The following is a 21,786-nucleotide window of genomic DNA, read 5'->3' as shown; positions in this document are numbered from 1 at the left end:
AGTTGGGGTTCTTGAAGACAGGATCCTACGCTAACCCTATATCAGCAGCAGCACTGTCCCTATACTCTCCCAGCGTGTGTCTGAGGCGAGCCGCGGGCGGGACCGCTTTAGGTACTCGGCGGTCACCTGATCTCGCCAGCCACTCACTGCTGGGGTGTGGGATAGGGCTGGCGTGCCACAGCAGGAAGTGGTAATGCCTTCCCCGCATGTCTATTGGCTAGAAAATGACACGAAACATGCAGGGAAGGACATGGAATTGACTGGAGGACCGTGTGGTGTTCGTCTCGAGTAACGAGCATCTCGAGTACCCTAATGCTCGGGCGAGTGTGCTCGCTCATCTCTCGTTATTACCTTAATTATATCAATGTGGATTCTATCATTTATATTGATTACATAGTACAGGGTGGAGCACGGTAATTTGCTAATTTGGGAGTGAAATAAAAAAATAATGAACTTGTAAAAACGTTATTTTATATTTTATTTACATTGAACAGTAGTGGAATTTCAAGACGTTCTCTCCACCGGATTCTTCATAGGGAACTGAATTTTCCCCCGTATACAATGTGCGTGGTCCAACAATTGTCAGCACGGGGTTATGTTACACGACGAACATCTTGTGAAGACATGCTTGCATCCATACCTCGTGACGCAATTGTGTTCTTTTCTGCTGAGGCCCATGTTCACCTCAGTGGGTGTGTAAACAAACCAAACATGCGGTACTGGAGCGATACAAACCCCAGAGAAGTTCACCAGAGACCTCTGCATTCGGACCGCGTCACTGTGTGCTGCGCCTTATCACGAGTAGGCATCATTGGCCCTTACTTTTTTCCGGCAACTGTGAATTCCGAACGTTACTTAACTATGCTGCAGGATTTTTTCCAGCCAGCACTCGAGGCAATGCAATTAGAGGATACATGGTTTCAACAAGATGGTGCCACTGCACACACAGCGAGGGTTACCAGGAATGTTTTGAGGCAAACGTTTCCTGAACGGCTTATCTCTGAGGGGTGATCTTAACTGGCCGGCACGCTCACCAGACTTAGCCCCATGCAATTTTTTTTCCTTTGGGGTTACCTGAAGTCTAAGGTGTATTGCAACCGTCCCAACACCCTGGAAGACCTAAGGAACAATATTGACGCTGAGATTGCCAGAATACCAGTCGACATGCTTGAAAGAGTGCATGAGAACTTCAGAAAACGTATGCAGCAGTGTGTGGATAGCGAAGGTCAACATTTGCCAGATACAATATTTAAAACCAAATAATTTGTAAATTCCACTACTGTTCAATGTAAATAAAATATAAAATAAAGTTTTTACAAGTTCATTATTTTTTTATTTCACTCCCAAATTAGCAAATTACCGTGCTCCACCCTGTATATCCAAAGATAGACAGACAGACATAAAAAAAACACATTGCATGCTAATGAGCCCACCTGTCTGGCAGTTGACTGTGCATTGTGATGTCCTCAATCTGGTGTGACACGGGCAGTACAGAATGATGAATACTAGAGCTTGGTGGCCATCTGAAGTCAGTCTCCACTTCGGACGGGTTACAGATTAAACAGTATTGTATTGTCGTAAATGTGCCCGGTCATATCTCCGCTTGCTGCATGCTGTGTGCTATATTGTTGCAGCGTGTGCATCTTCCATGCTGGCACTTATAGGATCCTGCCGGTGGGGTAGATAAATTGCCCCTATGTTTTTGATGTGTCCTTACAGAATACTATATTGGGCCTGGGGGTTATGGTATCTATTAGGCAAATATCACTTTTAAGTATCTCCCAGTGTTTACTGAAGATCATTCTAAAGGCCCATTTAGACACAACGATTATCACTCAAAATCCACGCACACGGCAGTTCATGGGACAGTTTTGAGCGTTCGCTTTGCATAAGCGTGTAAATGAAGGCTCAAGCTGTATGCAGAATACAAGCGGGACCGCTATCTTCTCCATACTGCTGTTGTCTTCTCGGAGCGCTCAGCTGATATCCCGCTAAGAATGCAGCATGCAGCATGGATAAGGCTCATCGTTGTCTTTCAGCTAGCTAAATGGGCCTTTATTGAAACATGTCTGCTTGTTGTAGCCAGTATAGCTACTAGGGAAGGACAATCATTTTAATTAGAGATGAGCGAACGTACTCGGTAAAGCACTACTCGTCCGAGTAATGTGCTTTATCCGAGTACCTCCCCGCTCGTCCTGAAAGATTCGGGGAGCGACGCGGAGCGGGGAGCTGCAGGGGAGAGCGGGGAGGAACGGAGGGGAGATCTCTCTCTCCTTCTCTCCCGCCCGCTCTCCCCTGCTCCCCGCCGCAACTCACCTGTCAGCAGCGGCGCTCCCCGAATCTTTCAGGACGAGCGGGGAGGTACTCGGATAAAGCACATTACTCGGACGAGTAGTGCTTTACCGAGTACGTTCACTGATCTCTAATTTTAATAAGACGCTTTCTTATTGAGGGTAGGGGAGGCGAGGAGAGGGAGAATAGTGCCCGTGTAGTCATGCATGCCATGTATTTTATGTGGATGTGCCGTGCTAAGGGTCTAGTACTCTGTTGTATGCATTGCACAGCTGCAGCATGTAAGGGGCTAATGTCTGAAAGTGGCTGGAATATGTCTGCAAAAGAGTACCAATATCTGTACCGTCACACGATGTCTGCCTTCTATAAATGCGGGTGATTGAGGTGTAGTTGGAGTCCATCCTCTTCAACGGTTAGGAGTGAAGGGTCCTGTTGTACCCTGATGCTGTTGGGGCATGGTGGTCTGGACGCAGGTCAAGACCTGTTGCCTTGTTATGGAGGACAGGGGTTAATGCACCATGTGAAGAGACTGCTGGTGCTGCCTGTCTTTGATGCATGCTAGATTAGTCATGCCTAGGAGTAGGGTGATGTTGTGTTGTTTTCCATTCACTCTGCCAGTTCCCATGTGCATAGTGGCTATATATTCTCACGCCTCCCCTTGCTCAGTGCTGCTTATTCTGTTCCATAGTGGAGTCCCTGGAGTTTGGAGCTCTTCTGTGCTGGGTGTATTTCTACTTGCAGAGGAGTAGCTGTGGGTTCCTTTTCAGTTGCATTTCTGTTTTTCATTTCTGTGTTGCTTTGCTGTTCGGTTCATCTCTCCAGGGGTCCTTTCAGGGACAGACAGGGCCCAGGAGGAAGACCGTGGGGCCGTCTCTATCGAGGCTACTACTCTTCTTTAAGGCGGGGCCCCTTCACCTCCCTTACTAGGTTAGGGCCAGGCTTCATCCTCCCTGTAGCGGTGCTACCATTCAGCATAGCATGGTGTGCGGCTCGTTCCTACAGCGCATGCGTTCCCTGTCGCCGTGCTGAGTGTGTTACCCTGGTGTCGCACAGGCTTTTCATCAGGGTTATGCATTTCAGTTGTGGTGCACACTGTTCTTCGGTGCATATCTATCTACTAGAGTAGTTGTGAACATCACCCTGCGCCGGTGCTGAGCGCAGTGCTTGTGAACCATTGGGGCGTCACACCCGCAGCAGTCAGGAACACGGCGATCCACGGGCAACCATATATATCCTGGCAATGGTAATGATCTCACCTATGTTGACTCATGTTCAGTCTATGATCTATTAGTATACCCAAGTCTTTTCCTTAGATAAGTGTACATTTCAGTCACTTTGGTTGATGCCTGTTAGACAGCCATTCCTCAGCCTCAGGCGGAGAGGAGAAGAAACGTGTCCGGTCCCCATCCACCACTCGCAGTCGCACAGGATATGCCATGGAGTATGGCAGCTGGAGATCTCAGAGTTGCCTTTTGATCCCAAAGAAGGGCGCTCTCTGCTTTTGTAGATCTGCCGAGAAGTCCGGGAAGATGGATTTTGCAGCATTGTTGCATCTGAGAGGGCCTCCTGTTCTGGCAGCTTGTAGGATCACCTCTCTATCCCAGGAATTGAGCAGCTTTGCCAACAGGGGTCTAGGAGGAGCGCCCGCCTGGTATAGGTGGTTTCATGGGTACTCGGTGTGCGCGCTCCACCACAAAGACCTGTGTGACAGGGAAGCATTCAGGTAGTCTCCGTCGCATGATCCCCTGCGGTCTCTGCCCCGCAGTGTGTTTTGGCAGGCCCACAACACAGATTATTCCGCCGTGAACCATTTCCCAAGCCGCCCGCCTTTTGTTTCCAGATTTCTGCTTTTGGCGTAAGCTCTCGCACAGTCGCTGCCGTCGGGGATACGGTATCATCCAGCACAGAGATCCTGTCCTCTGTACTAGTGACCCGGTTGGTCTCTTAGATTCTGGGTGGCTTGTCTCAACAGGCTCACATCCATTCGGATCTCGTGGATTTTACCCGTAAGGGCAGCAGTAGCTGTCTGCATCGCTGATAAGAGCCGATTGGACAGTCATTGCAAAGTCTGAAGCAACCCAGCAAGCGAACTCAAACAGGCGGTTGGTGCAGAGGCCACGTCTCCTGATGCAGATGATGTCGTAGGCTCCGTGTCGGGGGGTTCCCCCCTCGCAAACATCTTTAGTTTATCACTGGGAGAGTTCTGTCTAGTGGGTCCCATAGCAGAACCACTTCTGTGTTTCCTGCCTTTGTAGGGGATTTTGCAAATTGCTTAAAGCTCCTTAAGTAGACCTGTAAAGGCCCCTAAGACATAAGGAGTATACAGCAGTGCCTGGCAGCAGTCACACAGGGAAGTCGTTCGGTTTGCACTTCATTGATGACTGTAATGAGGGACTCCGGGTCTTGAGAATCTGCAGAGTGTTGCACAGCATGGTGGCCACAGCAGAGGAGGAGTAATGCTGGTGCTTCTTGGGGTAGCAGTAGAAGTGCCACTGTATGCCCTGTGCCGGGGACTGTCACAGGTTATGGGGCCTCCTTGTTATACACGGTGCCCTGATGTTCCTGCCGCCCACAGCTGTCTGTTGTGGCTCCTGAGTGTCTCTCTGCTCCGGCAGGGGAGCGCTGATGCAGCAGAGCTCTAGTACTCCCCTTCACCGAAGCCTCCCTGCGCGCTCTCCCCTCGCCCCCACGTGTTTGTGGCAGCAGCTGCACTGCTCGCTTTACAGGAGGGATTCACGCTCCAGCGGCTCTCTGCTGCCTGGCCCTTGTCTCCGTCACCCCTCCTCCGTCTTCTCTCCCACTGCTTCAGGAGCTGCCAGGCCAGTCGGCTGCACAAAATGGCAAGGGCTCTTGTATTCAGCCAATCAGCAGGGAGAGGGGATGGGCCTTCACGCTAGACAACTAAAAGAAACGCCCCGCAATGACGGCCCTGATCAGTAGTTCCCTCTCTGGTCCGCAAACTGTCTATATAGACAAGGGCTCTGCGCTGAGCAGCTATCGCTTTCTGCTTACAACGTAGAAGATGTCTGGTCGCGGTAAAGGAGGGAAAGGTCTTGGGAAGGGCGGCGCTAAGCGGCACAGGAAGGTGCTCCGTGATAACATCCAGGGCATCACCAAGCCTGCCATCCGCCGTCTAGCTCGCAGGGGAGGCGTCAAGCGTATCTCCGGCCTCATCTATGAAGAGACTCGCGGCGTCCTGAAAGTCTTCCTGGAGAACGTGATCCGCGACGCCGTCACCTACACCGAGCACGCCAAGAGGAAGACCGTCACCGCTATGGACGTGGTGTACGCGCTCAAGCGCCAGGGCCGCACTCTCTACGGCTTCGGAGGTTAATAATTCTGCTCTTTCTCCATACCACAAAGGCTCTTCTCAGAGCCGCCCACCTCTTCCAAGGAAAGGCTGTAATACAACTCCTTGTGGGGGGTTGCCGCTGATTCAGTCTGATTGCCAGTCTGATAATTGGAATGTCCCAGGTGAAGGAAGAGCTTCCTGACCCGCGCGTACTTCAGGCTCTAGTCCCTTTTCCCTCCTACCGTTAGAGAGGAGGAAGCAGGCTGCGGCGCACTGATTGTATGCCCTCCTTGGACTAAAGCATACGGCCTGCCCGCTAATCCGTGTAATGCTACCATATTGGAGGCGTCCTGCACGGCCGTCCTCTCATATAGAAGTGCTGCAATGGGTCTGTTAACCCTTCACCGCACTCATTAATTCAGGCCCAGCTCATCGCGTATTATTAACATAACCTGCCTGCCCTAAATAGGTTAAGGGGTTTAAAAGCGTGCCGTGACCGCAGCCTGAAGCGCACCCTGACGGGGAGGCTGCTACACCCCGGCTGTATCATGTCAGAGCGCATAGACCATCACCGCTGCTGACGACCCCACAAGGAGTTGGATTACAGCCTTTCCTTGGAAGAGGTGGGCGGCTCTGAGAAGAGCCTTTGTGTTATGGAGAAAGAGCAGAATTATTAACCTCCGAAGCCGTAGAGAGTGCGGCCCTGGCGCTTGAGCGCGTACACCACGTCCATAGCGGTGACGGTCTTCCTCTTGGCGTGCTCGGTGTAGGTGACGGCGTCGCGGATCACGTTCTCCAGGAAGACTTTCAGGACGCCGCGAGTCTCTTCATAGATGAGGCCGGAAATACGCTTGACGCCTCCCCTGCGAGCTAGACGGCGGATGGCAGGCTTGGTGATGCCCTGGATGTTATCACGGAGCACCTTCCTGTGCCGCTTGGCACCGCCCTTCCCAAGACCTTTCCCCCCTTTTCCGCGACCAGACATCTTCTACGTTACAAGCAGAAAGCGATTGCCAACCAGCTCAAGCGTCCTCCCTTATCTACGCGACGAGCGGACCAGATTGAAAACAGCAACAAATGACGCAAGTTTAGGCGTTCCTATTGGGGCAATTACATGTTGGCCACTCCCCTCTCCTTGCTGATTGGTTTAACACAGAACCGTTTGGAATTTTGAATTTACCGCATTTCTTAACAGTTTCCCGGCCGGTTATCAATCTCATTATGCGGTATTAATTAGTATAGTTTTGTGTATTGCTGTCTTTCTTCTTCGTACAATGAGATAATATCCACATAAATACATGCTCAACACTAATCCCTTCCCGGCCCACAGGCACAGATAGATGCCTCATACGGACACGTTTGATCAACCACGTTCATAACAGTCTGCCGGGGACTCAAATCTCTTTCTACTACATTTGAAAGATGAGAGAATGGCATGAATTAATTGAGGAACTGACTAGGTCACTGAAGGGGTTAACAGACCACCTCCTGCTGACGAGAGAACATTATTGGGAAGAGGCGGCACCAGGGTACACGGCGGCGCACCCGAGTGGGGAATCGGAAGAATGACAGCGGAGGACAGGATGCAGCTCGTTTGAGGAGGATTTGGTGGCTCTGAAAAGAGCCTTTGTGTTCCATGCGGTGCCCAGAGCAGATCTAAGCCCTCTCTCCGCGAATCCTGCGGGCCAGCTGGATGTCTTTGGGCATGATGGTGACCCGCTTGGCGTGGATGGCGCACAGATTGGTATCCTCGAACAACCCTACCAGGTAAGCCTCGCTGGCCTCCTGCAGGGCCATGACCGCTGAGCTCTGGAAGCGCAGGTCAGTCTTGAAGTCCTGGGCGATCTCTCTCACCAGGCGCTGAAAGGGAAGCTTACGGATCAGCAGCTCGGTGGACTTCTGGTAGCGACGGATTTCACGGAGAGCCACTGTACCTGGACGGTAGCGGTGAGGCTTCTTCACTCCGCCGGTGGCAGGAGCGCTCTTCCTGGCGGCCTTCGTAGCCAGCTGCTTGCGGGGAGCTTTCCCTCCGGTGGATTTACGAGCGGTCTGCTTGGTTCTGGCCATAGCTCTACTGTAGAGATGCCCACAGATGTGATATGATGGGAGCCGTAGAAAGAGCAGAGCCTTTATACCCTACTTGCTCTTCCCTATTGGCTCTTAGAAACAACGCCCCCTACATCTCATTGGCTTTTTCAAACAAACCACTAGCCCGCCAAAACGCTTGATGCCCGCGACCAATCAGCGTTCGGCAGAGGCTGGCCCACCTCACCCTATCAGGCCACTGCATGATAGGTACGGGTGTCTGTGAAATCATGTTCTCAGCTGCTTCCCTGCATTGATATGTCCGCAGAAACACGCACTCCACGCTGCACGGCAGTCTCCCCCATTAGAAGCTGCGCTGATTTTATGGGAAATGCATTAGGTCGGCGAGTCCCCTCCCCCTTCACACTCAGCCCGGCATCCATACACGCGTTGTATAGGTCACACTCCCCAACAGGAACGGGGATGATGCGGCGACAATGTCTCGTATTACTCCCCCTCTACAGCCTCCCCCTCGCTCTCTAGACTCCCAACTGATATGAAGTACCCTGTAGCCGCTATGGGGCCGCTGCTATCTAGAACAGAATTCGAGGCAGTGATAATACAGCTCTGCGGTGAGAAGGTGGCGGCTCTGAAAAGAGCCTTTGTGGGGTAAATGCATGGGCGGCTTCAGCTTATTTCTTAGACGCACTCTTCTTGGCTTTAACAGCCTTCTTAGCCGGACTCTTGGCAGCTTTGGGTTTGGCCGCCTTCTTAGCCGGACTCTTCGTCACCTTCTTGGGCTTTGGGGCGGCCTTCGGCTTTGAGGCTTTCTTCGGGCTCTTGGCCACTTTCTTGGCGGCGGCCGCTGCAGGTTTCTTTGCTTTTTTCGGGCTTTTGGCCGGAGCCTTCTTGGGCTTCTTAGGAGATTTCGCCGCTTTCTTGGCTCCAGCGGGCTTCTTGGGCTTGGCCGCAGACGCTGGCTTCTTTTTGGCCGGCTTGTCCTTAGGCTCCTGCTTCTTGTTCAGCTTGAAGGAGCCGGAGGCGCCGCTGCCTTTCACCTGGAGCAGGCTGCCCTTGGTGACCAGAGACTTGACGGCCAGCTTCAGGCGGCTGTTATTCTTCTCTACATCGTACCCTCCGGCAGCCAGAGCCTTCTTCAGGGCGGCTAGAGACACCCCGCTGCGCTCTTTAGAGGCGGACACGGCTCTGACGATCAGCTCCGACACGCCGGGACCGGAGGACTTCTTGCTTTTCTTGGCGCCCCCTGCGGCGGATTTCTTCGGCTGCTTCTTGGATTTGGCAGCCGGTTCGGCGGCAGGAGGAGCGGCGGCTGGCGCGGTTTCTGCCATTGTGTGCTGCGGAAATCAAATAATAAAACTCTCCTGGAAGAGAAACTCTGAGAGCGGCGCTGGTGGCGCCTCTTATATGTACAGCGGCCGCGCTCTGATTGGCTCGTGAGCAGGCCCGTCCTGCGCTGCTATTGGCTGACACTGAGCACAGCTACTGCCTTATCCCATCCGGGCCTCCTCTCCGCTCCGTTCTCCTCTTGTGCTTCCCTGCCCGGAATAAGAGTCCGTCACCGGTCAGAACCGGACAGGAGAGCTCGCTTTCAACGTGACTCCTCACTCTCTGACATCTCATGCAACCGTTTATAGCCGCTGCTGGCGGAGGTTCCGGGGAGGAGCGGAGAGGAGGCCACGAGATCTTCGCCATAGTTCTCCCGATCTGCACATCACCGCGTATCTGCGGAGATAAAACCGCTGCGGGAGCGCCTTCCCTCTATTCCCGGCCCTTGTCACCATCCCCGGGATCTACTCCACAATCCCCATCGTGCAGAAGCTGATTGCACAATATGAGGACGACCAGGAGCTGCCGAGAGCCCAGAGGTGTAGCACAGGCGGCGCCTCCGCTCACTGCCAGCTCCCGGGTGCTGAATGTATACTGTATATACTGCAGACTTCTCTATACTGCGGCGCAATGTAAGATGAGGAAATCCAGTACCCCCCTGTACACTCAGACGATCGGGAATGTCACACGTTATCGTCCCTTTAATACCCCGGACATGATGGGTGTGGTTGTCCACAAGAAGAAGCGATTCTTCTTCTCTGCAGGTGCATCTCCTCCCGCGGGCTGCTGTCCGTTCTATATCATCCCAGGGATATCATGTGCTGGACGTGACGGCCATTGCATCGGCTCTGTAGTTCCCATCAATCGTTGACGGTGAAGATGGAACTTGGGATTCTGCTGAAGAGCGGTGGCATCTAACAACGCTCTAATCGGGATGTAGATCGCCAAGAAATGACGCCTGAACAAAGCCTTCTACCCGCGGGTCTCCTGCAGCCGGCGATGGCCTGTCAGTCACTGATGTCCGAGAGGAGCAGTGATACAGCGGGACTCTCAGCGCCAGATCCAGTGCCACAGTCGGTGACATCGTACAGAACCCGCAGGGAGGGTTGCACTGTAGATCCCCGGGGCAGCAGATGTTGTACAGTGTCCGCTGGGATTCCTACGGGAGAGCGTGTTGGTCCAGAAAGCTGAAGGACCACCGGTACTGTGAGACCCCCGCTTCCCCCACAACCCCGTCCTCTATACCCTTCCAGATCGCTAATCAGCTCTTCTATTTAGCGCCCAAGGAGGCGACCCAGAAAGAGAGCAGTGTCAGGGGCAGCTAGTGGAGCTCTTGTAGGCAAGCCGCTGCTCCGGCCGAACAGCAGCTCACAGTCATCGGCAGAGCTGGCCACCAGCGGCGCCATGGGCAGCGAGAGCGGGGTTCGCCGTGGCAGCGGCGCCAGTGCCATCGGTATACGGGAGCGGAGGCCAGCGCGTAGGGTGACAGCGGCGCCGGCTGCTGCGGCCGACGGGGACAGGAGCTGGGAGCAGACAAAGCTGTCCAGCGAGCGCCCGGGGGGAAACGAGAGTAGATGTCAATCCGGCGGGGAGATGTGTGAGACAGGACCAGAGATGGGAATCCGCCTGGGAGATATGTGAGCTTGCCAGGGGAATGGGCGGTACATGTGGGGAGGTGTGTGTGCGGCAGCCGGTCCACCGTCGTGCCCCTCGCCTAGACGTACCATCTAACTCGGGGCTCCCAACCCATGTTTCCACCCTTACATCCGCTGGAGACATAATGCACCAGGGCCGCTCAGCTGTAAGTGAATAGGAGCAGCGCAGATGGTACGGCATCAGTACAACTGTAGCTGAGCTCCGTCTCCCGGCCGGCCTCCAGCTTCCTTCTCAGTGCAGTAGGGTCACTCCGGCTTTGCTGCACCTCATGCCCTCCCATGAACCCTCCTCCGGGCAGGTGTGAGGGGAGGGGGCAGCGCTCTCTAGGACGGGCTCTCCTAGCTGCCTCGGACGCTGCTCTTGTTCTATGTCTATGTGATGCCTCCGTGGGGAGGAGGGGATAATAAATACCATCGGGTGCCATCAAGAAGCTTCACGGAAGACAGCTCCCTGTCCGGGCTGCCCCATGCGTGACTTCCCACGGGACACCGGCCTAGCTATGTACATTTAACCCTTAACCCACTAGTCTCCGGTCACTGTATCTACCTGCAGTCATACATGTAAAGGCAGTAGCCGCAGTACACAGTGCGGCCGGTGGGTCAATAATCTGCTCACAATGAACAACATGGACATACAATGGAGAACAATACAATAAATGAGTTCTGAATGTACTGTTTATGTAAAGGTCACCGTGTCCGTACAAAGGGTCTAGTGTTCTTGTGTCACATTGTGTGCAAGTAGTAGCGGTAAAGGGAAATAGTTAGGCTGATAGCTTGTCACGGAGTGTTGTTCAATCTTTGGCAATCTGGTCTGATGCCCCAATAATAGTCGGCCCTGATATATGCACCCCGTCTACCCTGATACCCTGCCTCCATGACCTTCACATCTTGGTGGGATCGTCCACCTTGCTCATGGCTGAGGGCACCAAGGTTTTCCGGGAAGTTACCATGATGGCTGAGCAGAAAATGCCCCTCGATGCTGATGTTGTAGCATTGTGTAGCTCCAGACAAACTCCGGACAAACCCTCATTAGCAAGGCGCACTTTAGCTAAGCACCACACTACCTCCAACCAAACACAAGCACTGCCTGCGGGACACACCGCTGCCTCTTCTCCTGAGTTACAGTATAGTCAGACCCCAGTAACATTTCAGTTTCAGCAGTATAGGCATAGCCCAGTATTAGTAACATTTCAGTAGTAACAGTATAGACAGACCACAGTAACATTTTAGTTGCAGAAGTATACACAGACCCCAGAAACATTTATGTAGCAGCAGTATTGGCAGACCCCTGTAACATTTCTGCAGCTGAAGTATAGGCAGGCTCCTGTAACGTTAATGCAGTTACGCTCATCTCATTTGGCCCAAACAAGTTTCTCCGATAACTGTAGTAACACTAGAGAAAGCACATGATGTGCATTGCTGATCCCCTGACCCCAAGCGGGAGGAGGTGGCATTACAAGGCCAAGACACCATGACCAGGACCTGCTATAGTCTGTGTGGGAAGCACGTTAGCGGGCCCAGGGTCAGGCTCGGTTCCAAGCCTCCACCTTTGTGACCCAAGGTGCCCTGAGTTACATAGCAACAAGAAATCCATGTGACACAACATAGATAGCTCAACACTGGAAGAGGCAGTCTTTGAGTTCCTTGGCCTAGCCTATGCTGTAAGTGCACAAAGATGGTATTACACAGGAAGTACTCGGAGTGCCCAACCATGGGAGAGTGTCGCCCCGCCAAGCAACTTGGCCTCGGACAGCAATTCAGGCCTAGTCAGCCACTGTACTATTTGTGCCACATAGGTAAAGCACCGCAATGGGAAGACTTAGTGCACCCATAGTATAGGCAGACCGCTGTAACATTCCTGTAGCAAAGGTATAAACACACCCCAGGAACATTTCTGTAGCAGCAGTATAGGCAGACCCCTGTAACATTTCTGTAGCAGCAATATCAGCAGACCCCTGTAACATTTATGTAGCGGAAGTATAGGCAGACCCCAGTAATATTTCTCTAGCAGCAGACCCCTGTAACATTTATGTAGCAGAAGCATATGCAGACCCCAGTACCATTTTTGTTGCATCAGTATAGGCTGTGAGGAAGGAGGAGCAGCAGCCAGAGGATTCAGAGTTTCAGCAGTGGACGGCGTAGAAGACTGGGTGGTCGATACATTGCTGGATGCTCTTTCTGCCATCCACGACAGGACCTGCTCACACTGCTCTGTTTGCAATAAAGGTCTACCACATGGACCCACAAATTGTGATATGAAGCTGGGAACCCCAGAAACTTGCCTCTCTCCTAATCCCACAGCAGCCGGCTGGGATACACCTGGACCAGAAACTTGGCCTGTGCCCACACCCTCACTTGGAACTCCGCATCCTCGCCCGCATCCACATCCTCGACCCCTACCCCTCAGCATGGTGGATTACGAATAGAGCAGACACAGACCGCTGTAAATAATTATGGAATTATATGCGTACAGTTTCACGCAGAGAGCGGAATCGTAACGCTAACTCCAGGCAGAAAAAAATGGAAGCAATGCAATAGTGATGCACCAGAACTCCCACCAGGCACCCAGTAAAATGCAGACGGTCAGCGGTAGCCCTAAGTAGGAGCTTTTTGGGTTTTTTTTGGTAAAAGAATACAGGCTGGATAGTGTGTATATCACGTTCCCTCTACCAGTTGCTGTGGCTGTATGATGTGCGTCTCTAATTCACTGCAGACACAGCCCGGTGTAAATAATCTTGGAATTATGTGCGTAGACTTTGTCACTGAGAGCGGTATAGTAAGGCAAACTCCAGGCAGAAATCAATAGTCAGGAAGGCCTCAAACAGGCCTAAGTGCAATAGTGTGGGACTACAACTCCCATCAGACAACCTGTAAAATGCACACGGTCACAGGTAGCCCTAAGAAGGAGCTTTTATATATTTATTTTTATTTTAAAAAAAGAATACCGGCTATATAGCGTGTATATGACTTTCCCTCTACCAGGGGCTGTCGCCGTACGTTGTGCGTGAAGTTGACCACAGACACAGAGCGGTGTAAAAAAAAAAATTGGAATTATTGGCGTACAGTTGGAGGCTGACAGCGGTATTCTAACGCTAACTGCAGCCAGAAAAAAAAATTATACGGAAGGCTGCAAACAGGCCTAGCTGTGCAATAGTGATGGACTACAACTCTCATCCGACAACCTGTAAAATGCACACAGTCACAGGTTGCCCTAAGAAGGACCGTTGGGGTTCTTGTACACAGGATCCTACACTATCACTCTCCCTATCTCAGCAACGCTGTCCCTATACTATGCAGTACAGACTGCAGCCTGAGAACGCTATAGCTGTAATGGGGCTACACGCCCGATATACAAAAAAAAAAGCAAAACTGCTACCAGCAGCCACAACAGTAATGCAGATGGTCAGATGTGGCCCTAAGAAGGACCGTTGGGGTTCTTGTACACAGGTTCCTACACTAACACTTTCCCTATAGCAGCAGCAGCACTGCCCCTGATCTCTCCCAGTGTGTGACTGTGGCGAGCCGCGAGCGGACCCACTTTAAATACTCGGGGGTCACTTGATCTTGCCAGCCACTCACTGCAGGGGGGTGGGACAGGGCTGAAACGTCACAGGAGGAAGTTGTAATGCCTTCCCTGCATTTCTATTGGCCAGAAAATGGCGCAAAACTTTCAGGGAAGGAAATGGAATTGAATCGAGTACCGCGTGGTGCTCGTCTCGAGTAACGAGCATCCCGAGTACGCTAATGCTCGAACGAGTATCAAGCTTGGGCGAGTACACTCGCTCATCTCTAAAGTTAACCCCTCAGTGGCCACGCATTTTTGTTTTTGTTTTATTTTTTCCCATTTTCGTTTTTCCTCCTCCCTTAAAAGAAATAAATTAATAAAAAAAAAAAAAAGAACTAACTAATAGAGATGAGCGAGCACACTCGTCCGAGCATTAGGGACCTCGAGATGCTCGTTACTCGAATTGAATTGACTCGAGTACCATGCGGTACTCGAGTCAATTCCATTTTCTTCCCCACATGTTTAGCGCCATTTTCTAGCCAATAGACATGCAGGGAAGGCAATACCACTTCCTCCTGTGATGTGCCAGCCCTATCCCACCCCCCTGAAGTGAGTGGCTGGCGAGATCAAGTGACTGATGAATATTTAAAGCGGCCCCGCCCGCAGCTCGCCTCAGACATACACTGGGAGTGTATAGGGAAAGTGCTGCTGCTACTATAGGGAGAGTGTTAGTGTAGGATCCTGTCTTCAAGAACACCAATGGTCCTTCTTAGGGCCACATCTGACCGTGTGCATTACTGTTGTGGCTGCTGGGAGCAGTTTTGCACTTTTTTTTCTTTTTTTATCTTGGGCTGCAGTCGATTATGCAGAGTATAGGGAAAGTGCTGCTGAGATAGGGACAGTGGTAGTGTAGGATCCTGTCTTCAAGAACCCCAACGGTCCTTCTTAGGGCTACATCTGACCGTGTGGATTTTACTGGGAGGCTACTTGGAGTTGTAGTGATTCCATTTTAGTATTATGCAGCTTGGTGGGGTTGAGATCGCCACAGTTACCAGCACTCTCCACTGGCTTTACAGTGTTCTCCCACTCCACACAGCCTCTATTATCTACAATTCTCTGCGAGCAGTAGAGCCTCCGCTATCTACAAGTCTCTGTGTGCGGTGAATTAAGGCCAGGTTGCCAGTGCTATACAGCGGGGTACTTTATTTAGCCCCTGCTCTATTCTTAATCCACCATGATGAGGAGTAGGTGTAAGGGTCGAGGACGTGAACATGGACGTGCAAGTGAGGGTGTGGGCACAGGCTGAGTTCCTGGTCCAGGTGAATCACAGCCGGCTTCTGTGGGGTTAGGAGAGAGGCAAGTTTCTGGGGTCCCCAGCTTCATATCACAATTTATGGGTCCATGTGGTAGACCTTTATTACAAACAGAGCAGTGTGAGCAGGTCCTGTCGTGGATGGCAGAAAGTGCATCCAGCAATGTGTCGACCACCCAGTCTTCTATGCAGTCCACTACTCCCAGATAGGGACTGCAACTCTGATTCCTCTGGCTGCAACTCATCCTTCCTCCCAGCCTCCTCACTCCATGAAAATGACATATTCTGAGCAGACAGACTCCCAGGAACTGTTCTGGGGCCCCTGCCATTAGTGGGAAAAAAATGGTTCCTCTCTCACCTGAGGAGTTTGTCTTGACCGATGCCCAACCTTTGGAAAGTCCCCGGGGTCTGGGTGATGAGGCTGGGGACTTCCGACAACTGTCTCAAGAGCTTTCAGTGGGTGAGGATGATGATGATGATGAGACACAGTTGTCTATCAGTGAGGTAGTAGTAAAGGCAGTAAGTCAGAGGGAGGGGCGCACAGAGGATTCGGAGGAAGAGCAGCTGGACGATGAGGTGACTGACACTACCTGGTTTGCTAAGCCTACTGAGGACAGGGCTTCAGAGGGGGAGGCAAGTGCAGCAGCAGGACAGCTTGGAAGAGGCAGTGGAGTGGACAGAGGTAGAGGCAGGGCCAGAGCGAAGAATCCCGCAACTGATTCCCAAAGCACCCCCCCCCCCCCGCGCCAAGCCTCCGTGCAGAGGGCTAGGTGTTCAAAGGTGTGGATGTTTTACAGTGAGAGCGTGGACGACCGCTGAACAGTGGTGTGCAACCTGTGTCGCGCCAAGATCAGCCGGGGAGCGACCACTACCAGCCTCACCACCACTAGCATATGCAGGCATATGCTGGACAAGCACCCCACAAGGTGGGACGAAGGCCGTTCACTGCCTCCGGGTAACACCACTGCCTCGGCCCCCAACCTGCCACTCAGATCCAACTCAGGATACTGGCACGTGCGCCTCCCGGCCTGCACCCACACCCTCACCTCCACTGTCCTCCACCCCATCCAGCAATGTCTCTCAGCGCAGCGTTCAGCTGTCCCTAGCACAAGCGTTGGAGCAAAAGCGCAACTCAGCCACAACGCACCCGTATGCACAAGCTGTAAACGTGCACATTGCAAAATTAATCAGCCTGGAGATGCTGCCATACAGGCTAGAGGAAATAGAAGCTTTCAAAAACATGATGGTGGCGGCGGTCACGCGCTACTCTATCCCCAGTCGCCACTATTTTTCCCGGTGTGCCGTCCCAGCTCTACACCAGCACGTATCCCGCAACATAAATCGCATCCTCACCAGCACGGTTACTGGGAAGGTCCACTTAACCACGGACACGTGGACAAGTACTGGCGGGCAGGGCCACTATATCTCCCTGATGGCACATTGGGTGAATTTGGTGGAGGCTGGGACCGAGTCACGTCCTACCCACACCCAGAATAGCGGGTCCTACCTCAGTGCTGGTATCTGCGGCGGTCTATGCCACCTCCTCTAAACCCTCCCCCTCCTCCTCCTTCTACGCAAATTCTACCTCTCAATTAAGAAGTGTGAGCAGCACGTCGCCAGCAGTCGGTGTGCGCGGCAGCACAGCGGTGGGCAAGTGTCAGCAGGCCGTGCTGAAACTACTCTGCCTAGGTGACAAGAGACACACGGGCCCCGAACTGTTGCAGGGTCTGACAGAGCAGACCAACCTCTGGCTTTCGCCGCTGAGCCTCCAACCGGGCATGGTCGTGTATGACAACGGCCGTAACCTGGTGGCGGCTCTGCAGCTCGGCAGCCTCACACACGTGCCATGCCTGGCCCACGTCTTCAATCTGGTGGTTCAGCGGTTTCTTAAAAACTAGCCTCACTTGCCTGACCTGCTCGGCAAGGTGTGCCGCGTCTGCGCACATTTCCGCAAGTCCACCATGGACGCTGCCACCCTGAGGACCCTGCAACATCGGTTTAATCTGCCAGAGTACTGACTGCTGTGCGACGTGCCCACACGGTGGAATTCTAGACTGCACATGTTGGCCAGGCTCTATGAGCAGTGTAGAGCAATAGTGGAATACCAACTCCAACATGGGCAGCATAGTGGGAGTCAGCCTCCCCAATTCTTTACTGAGGAGTGGGCCTGGTTGGCAGACATCTGCCAGGTCCTTGGAAACTTTGAGGAGTCTGCCCAGATGGTGAGCGGCGAGGCTGCAATCATTAGCATCACCATTCCTCTGTTATGCCTGTTGGGAAGTGCCCTGCAAAACATAAAGGCTGGCGCTTTGCTGTCGGAACAGGAAACAGGGGAAGACAGTACGTCGCTGGATAGTCAGAGCACCTTCATGTCTATATCTCAGCGCGTTTTGGAGGCGGAGGAGGAGGGGGGGGAGGAGGGGGAAGAGACAGCTGGGCACACTGCAGAGGGTACCCATCCTGCTTGCCTCTCATCTGTTCAGCGTGTATGGCCTGTGGACGAGGAGGAGAAGGATGATCCAGAAAGTGATCTTCCTAGTGAGGACAGTGATGTGTTACATACAGGTACCCTGGCACACATGGCTGACTTCATGTTAGGATGCCTTTCTCGTGACCCTCGTGTTAGACGCATTCTGGCCACTACGGATTACTGGGTGTACACACTGCTCGACCCAAGGTATAAGGAGAACCTTTCCACTCTCATTCCCGAAGAGGAAAGGGGTTCAAGAGTGATGCTATACCACAGGGCCCTGGTGGACAAACTGATGGTAAACTTCCCATGTCAGACCGCTAGCGGCAGAAGGCGCAGTTCCGAGGGCCAAGTAGCAGGGGAGGCGCAGAGATCAGGCAGCATGTACAGCACCGGCAGGGGAACACTCTCCAAGGCCTTGTCCAGCTTTATGGCTCCCCAGCAAGACTGTGTCACCACTCCCCAGTCAAGGCTAAGTCGGAGGGAGCACTGTAAAAAGATGGTGAGGGAGTACGTAGCTGATCGTACCACCGCTCTATGTGATGCCTTTGCTTCATGCAACTATTGGGTGGCAAAGCTGAACACGTGGCACGAACTTGCGCCGTACGCCCTGGAGGTGCTGGCTTGCCCTGCCGCTAGCATCTTGTCAGAGAGGGTGTTTCGTGCAGCTGGGGGAATCATCACGGACAAGCGTACCCGCCTGTCAACTGCCAGTGCCGACATGCTTACACTCATAAAGATGAACAAAGCCTTGATTCCCCCAGACTTCTCTTCTCCACCGGCGGAAAGCAGCAGTACCTAAAGATTATTTTCGCTGCAGACGGATAAATAAGCATTCCCTATCACCAGAAAAAAAGGGGGGGATTAGCTTTGTCAATCACTCTTGGATATTAGTCCTCCTCCTCCTACTCCTCCCCCTGAAACAACATGTCATCATGCTGAACTGCCAATTTTTCTGTGGCCCAAAAGGCTCTGCTTACTTTTTTTTTTTTTGTTTTACAATTGTTCAAAGTTTCAAAAGTATTGATACTTTACCAGAAACCATTTTTTCCCCACTGGGCTGCCTCCAGGCTATGTTGAAAATTAAGCAATAGCGAGCTGTATCTTTAAAAAAATATTGGGGGGCGTGGCCTGACTGCGGACAAAGACGGACGCCATCCTTTGAGCACCACTCTGATATAAACCTCCACAGCAATTAGAAAAGCACCAGCGGGACTTCCCTCCGCCACAAAGACGTACCTGAACCTCCTGTCGTCCCGATATGACCCAGCGCAAGCCTTCAAAGGCGCCCCCGCAGCCTCTTCCCGACTTCTTCTCTGCCCGCAGAGGCAGAAGAGCTCCGGCGACAGCGCCCCCCCCCCCCCCCCCCTCCTCGGACGAACCTAGCAATGCTGCTATCGGCTCTCCCCAGAGGCAAGCTTCATCAGCAGAGAGTCCCAACACCGACCGGAGGGATGCATGCCGACTTCTAATCCTGGGAGAGGTGAGTGAGACATCGGCAGCCATCACACGCAGCCCCACTCTCCCAGCCAAGATGGCGCCCAGCCACATGTCACACTCAGAGGACAGTCGTTCACCCTCAGCTAGCCCTGAAAAGGGGAGATAGAGGCTAGCGGAGGCAATAAACATATCTTTGCCCCCACCCAATACCGCAGAATTTTTAGAAATGGTCCCAACATCAGACCAACCTGCGTCGGAGGCCTTTATAAAGGAGATGATGCTCGCTCTAAGGAGCACTATAAGAGAAGATCTCCACACATTCTCGTCATCATTCAGCTCCACCATAAATGAGATTGAGGAAAGAACCTCCCATATAGAAAATTAAATGGAGGAATTAACTAAATCTCACAACTCCCTGATTGATGCACACTACTCTCTGGAGGAGGAGGTAGACCAAATTAAAGTTAAGATGGCGGATCTGGAAGATCGCAACAGACGCAATAATGTAAAATTTAGGGGCATCCCAGAAAAAGTCAGCCCAGCAGATTTGAAGGACTTTCTGGTGCAATTAATGAAAAAACTCCTGCCTTCTACTCCAGATCAGGAACTCATAATTGATAGGGCACACCGTCTGCAGAAACCGAAATTCCTTCACGACAATGTCCCACGTGATGTCATAGCGCAGATCCATTTCTATCACATCAAAGAGGCACTCATGTTTGCCTCCCGCAAAATGACTGATCTACCTCCACAGTTCTCAAATATTAAATTATTTGTGGACCTATCCGCCGCTACCATAGGAAATCCTTCTTCCGTATAACCTCATCCCTCAGGAAAGAAAAAAATTCCTTACAAATGGGGCCACCCCACCAAACTTATACTCCACAAAGAAGGCACTACATATGTATTTAACAAGCCAGAAGAAGGCGAAAAAACCCTCATCTCGTGGGGCTTTCAGCTCACCGAAGAACCCCAAAATAAATCCGCCGCTCATCGTCCGCTAGAGCGTTCAGGAGAGAATACGCAACCTCGCTCACCTCGCTGATTTATATATTCCCCCGCAAAACCTGGAGGCTTATTTCTCTCTCCCGTCGGGCGAACTTTTTACCCCCCCATAACCACGCAGGATCACAAACCTGCGAGAACAGCTCAATATGGGCAGCTGTTCCCAACAATTTTCTGGCTATTAAACACAGCATCCAGAAACAGTTGTATATCTGGCCATACTAGTTGGCGTTTGTGGCCAGCTATCTCTGTTATGATTGTTCATGTTGTCTTTCCCTTCCCCAACCCAACAACAGTCAGCAAAAATCCAAGGTTCCATAAGTACAACACTCAGCAGCTTCCTAAAAAATGGTGTTAAAAATATCTTCACTCAATGCAAAAGGGCTTAACTCTCCCTATAAGAGGTCAGCAGTCTGGAGAGATGTGATGCATGAAAAGGTCGACATCATATGTCTCCAGGAATCACATTTCGTCGCGGCAGCACATCCTCCCTTTCTCCACAAGACATGTCCCAATATCTTTTTATCCTGCGCTGAGAAGAAGAGAGCGGGGGTTATAACTGCAATTAAAAAAACCATAGATATAGATCTCACCGAAAAGATCATAGACCCCCAGGGTAGATATGTTATCTTAGTAGGTCTATTTAACGAGGTACAAATGACTCTAGTAAACATATATGCCACTAATTCCTCGCAGATCTCGTTTTTAAGCAAGATCCTTAAAAAAAAGTACGTAAAGTCCAAAAAGGAAAACTTATCATATGCGGCGACTTCAATATCATCCCTGACAAACAACTTGACTCAACCAGCACCGCCTATCACCCACCCTCGCCCCATGGCTTCACAAACGAGCACTGTTCGACTCTTATAGATGTTTCAACTCCACATCTAGGGAGTATACCTTTTACTCCCCTCGCCATAGATCCTTCTCAAGGATCGACCTATGCTTGGTGGACATATTGACATTAGCGGGAGTTAGAAGTGCAGACATTGGTAAGACTACATGGTCAGACCACTCCCCTATATATCTTACGTTTGAGACATCCAATCCTCTCCGCCCACCTGGGAACTGGAGAAACAATATCTCCCTCATGAGGATCCCTGAATTTAATAAGCTGATCAAAGAATCCCTGACAGAATACTTCTTGTTTAACAGGAACCCAGACACAGATGTCCTCTCCACATGGTGTGCCCACAAGGCATACATGAGGGGCATAATGATTAAGATTAGCTCTCAATATAAAAAAAAGAAACAACTCCAAATAAACAATATCCTAGCACAAATTGCTAATACTGAGCAAAAAATTCAAATCTCCCCCTCAATTGGGCTCCACAGGGAACTAATGTATCTACGCCATAAACTTCGCCAAGAATTAGTAGAAGACTACGTCAAAACTCTAAATTTCTCAAAAATGAATTATTACACAGCGTATAATAAGCCTTC

General features: G+C 51.7%; 4 protein-coding genes across 4 annotated transcripts; 1 reads left to right on the top strand and 3 right to left on the bottom strand.

The window, feature by feature from the left end:
• Positions 1 to 5,314: 5,314 nt before the first annotated feature.
• LOC136577801 (histone H4) lies at positions 5,315 to 5,640 on the top strand. Its single transcript, XM_066577725.1, has one exon. The coding sequence runs from the start codon at positions 5,315 to 5,317 to the stop codon at positions 5,624 to 5,626; it is 312 nt and encodes a 103-aa protein (XP_066433822.1). The 3' UTR covers positions 5,627 to 5,640.
• Positions 5,641 to 6,210: 570 nt separating this feature from the next.
• LOC136577800 (histone H4) lies at positions 6,211 to 6,569 on the bottom strand. The gene has a single exon (XM_066577724.1). It carries the CDS (start codon positions 6,567 to 6,569, stop codon positions 6,258 to 6,260), a length of 312 nt encoding a protein of 103 aa, XP_066433821.1. The 3' UTR covers positions 6,211 to 6,257.
• A 671-nt stretch (positions 6,570 to 7,240) lies between these two features.
• LOC136578106 (histone H3) lies at positions 7,241 to 7,651 on the bottom strand. The gene has a single exon (XM_066578009.1). The coding sequence runs from the start codon at positions 7,649 to 7,651 to the stop codon at positions 7,241 to 7,243; it is 411 nt and encodes a 136-aa protein (XP_066434106.1).
• A 650-nt stretch (positions 7,652 to 8,301) lies between these two features.
• LOC136577799 (histone H1B-like) lies at positions 8,302 to 8,958 on the bottom strand. The gene has a single exon (XM_066577723.1). It carries the CDS (start codon positions 8,956 to 8,958, stop codon positions 8,302 to 8,304), a length of 657 nt encoding a protein of 218 aa, XP_066433820.1.
• Positions 8,959 to 21,786: the final 12,828 nt, after the last annotated feature.

The sequence above is a fragment of the Eleutherodactylus coqui genome, chromosome 8 (genome assembly GCF_035609145.1).
Source record: "Eleutherodactylus coqui strain aEleCoq1 chromosome 8, aEleCoq1.hap1, whole genome shotgun sequence".
Lineage (NCBI taxonomy): Eukaryota > Metazoa > Chordata > Amphibia > Anura > Eleutherodactylidae > Eleutherodactylus > Eleutherodactylus coqui.
The sequence above is the reverse complement of the archived record's forward strand: the minus strand, read 5'-3'. Positions and strand labels throughout refer to the sequence as shown.

Coding starts and splice junctions, on each gene's coding strand:
- LOC136577801 (XM_066577725.1), top strand. CDS start 5,315: ATGTCTGGTCGCGGTAAAGGAGGGAAAGGTCTTGGGAAGGGCGGCGCT.
- LOC136577800 (XM_066577724.1), bottom strand. CDS start 6,569: ATGTCTGGTCGCGGAAAAGGGGGGAAAGGTCTTGGGAAGGGCGGTGCC.
- LOC136578106 (XM_066578009.1), bottom strand. CDS start 7,651: ATGGCCAGAACCAAGCAGACCGCTCGTAAATCCACCGGAGGGAAAGCT.
- LOC136577799 (XM_066577723.1), bottom strand. CDS start 8,958: ATGGCAGAAACCGCGCCAGCCGCCGCTCCTCCTGCCGCCGAACCGGCT.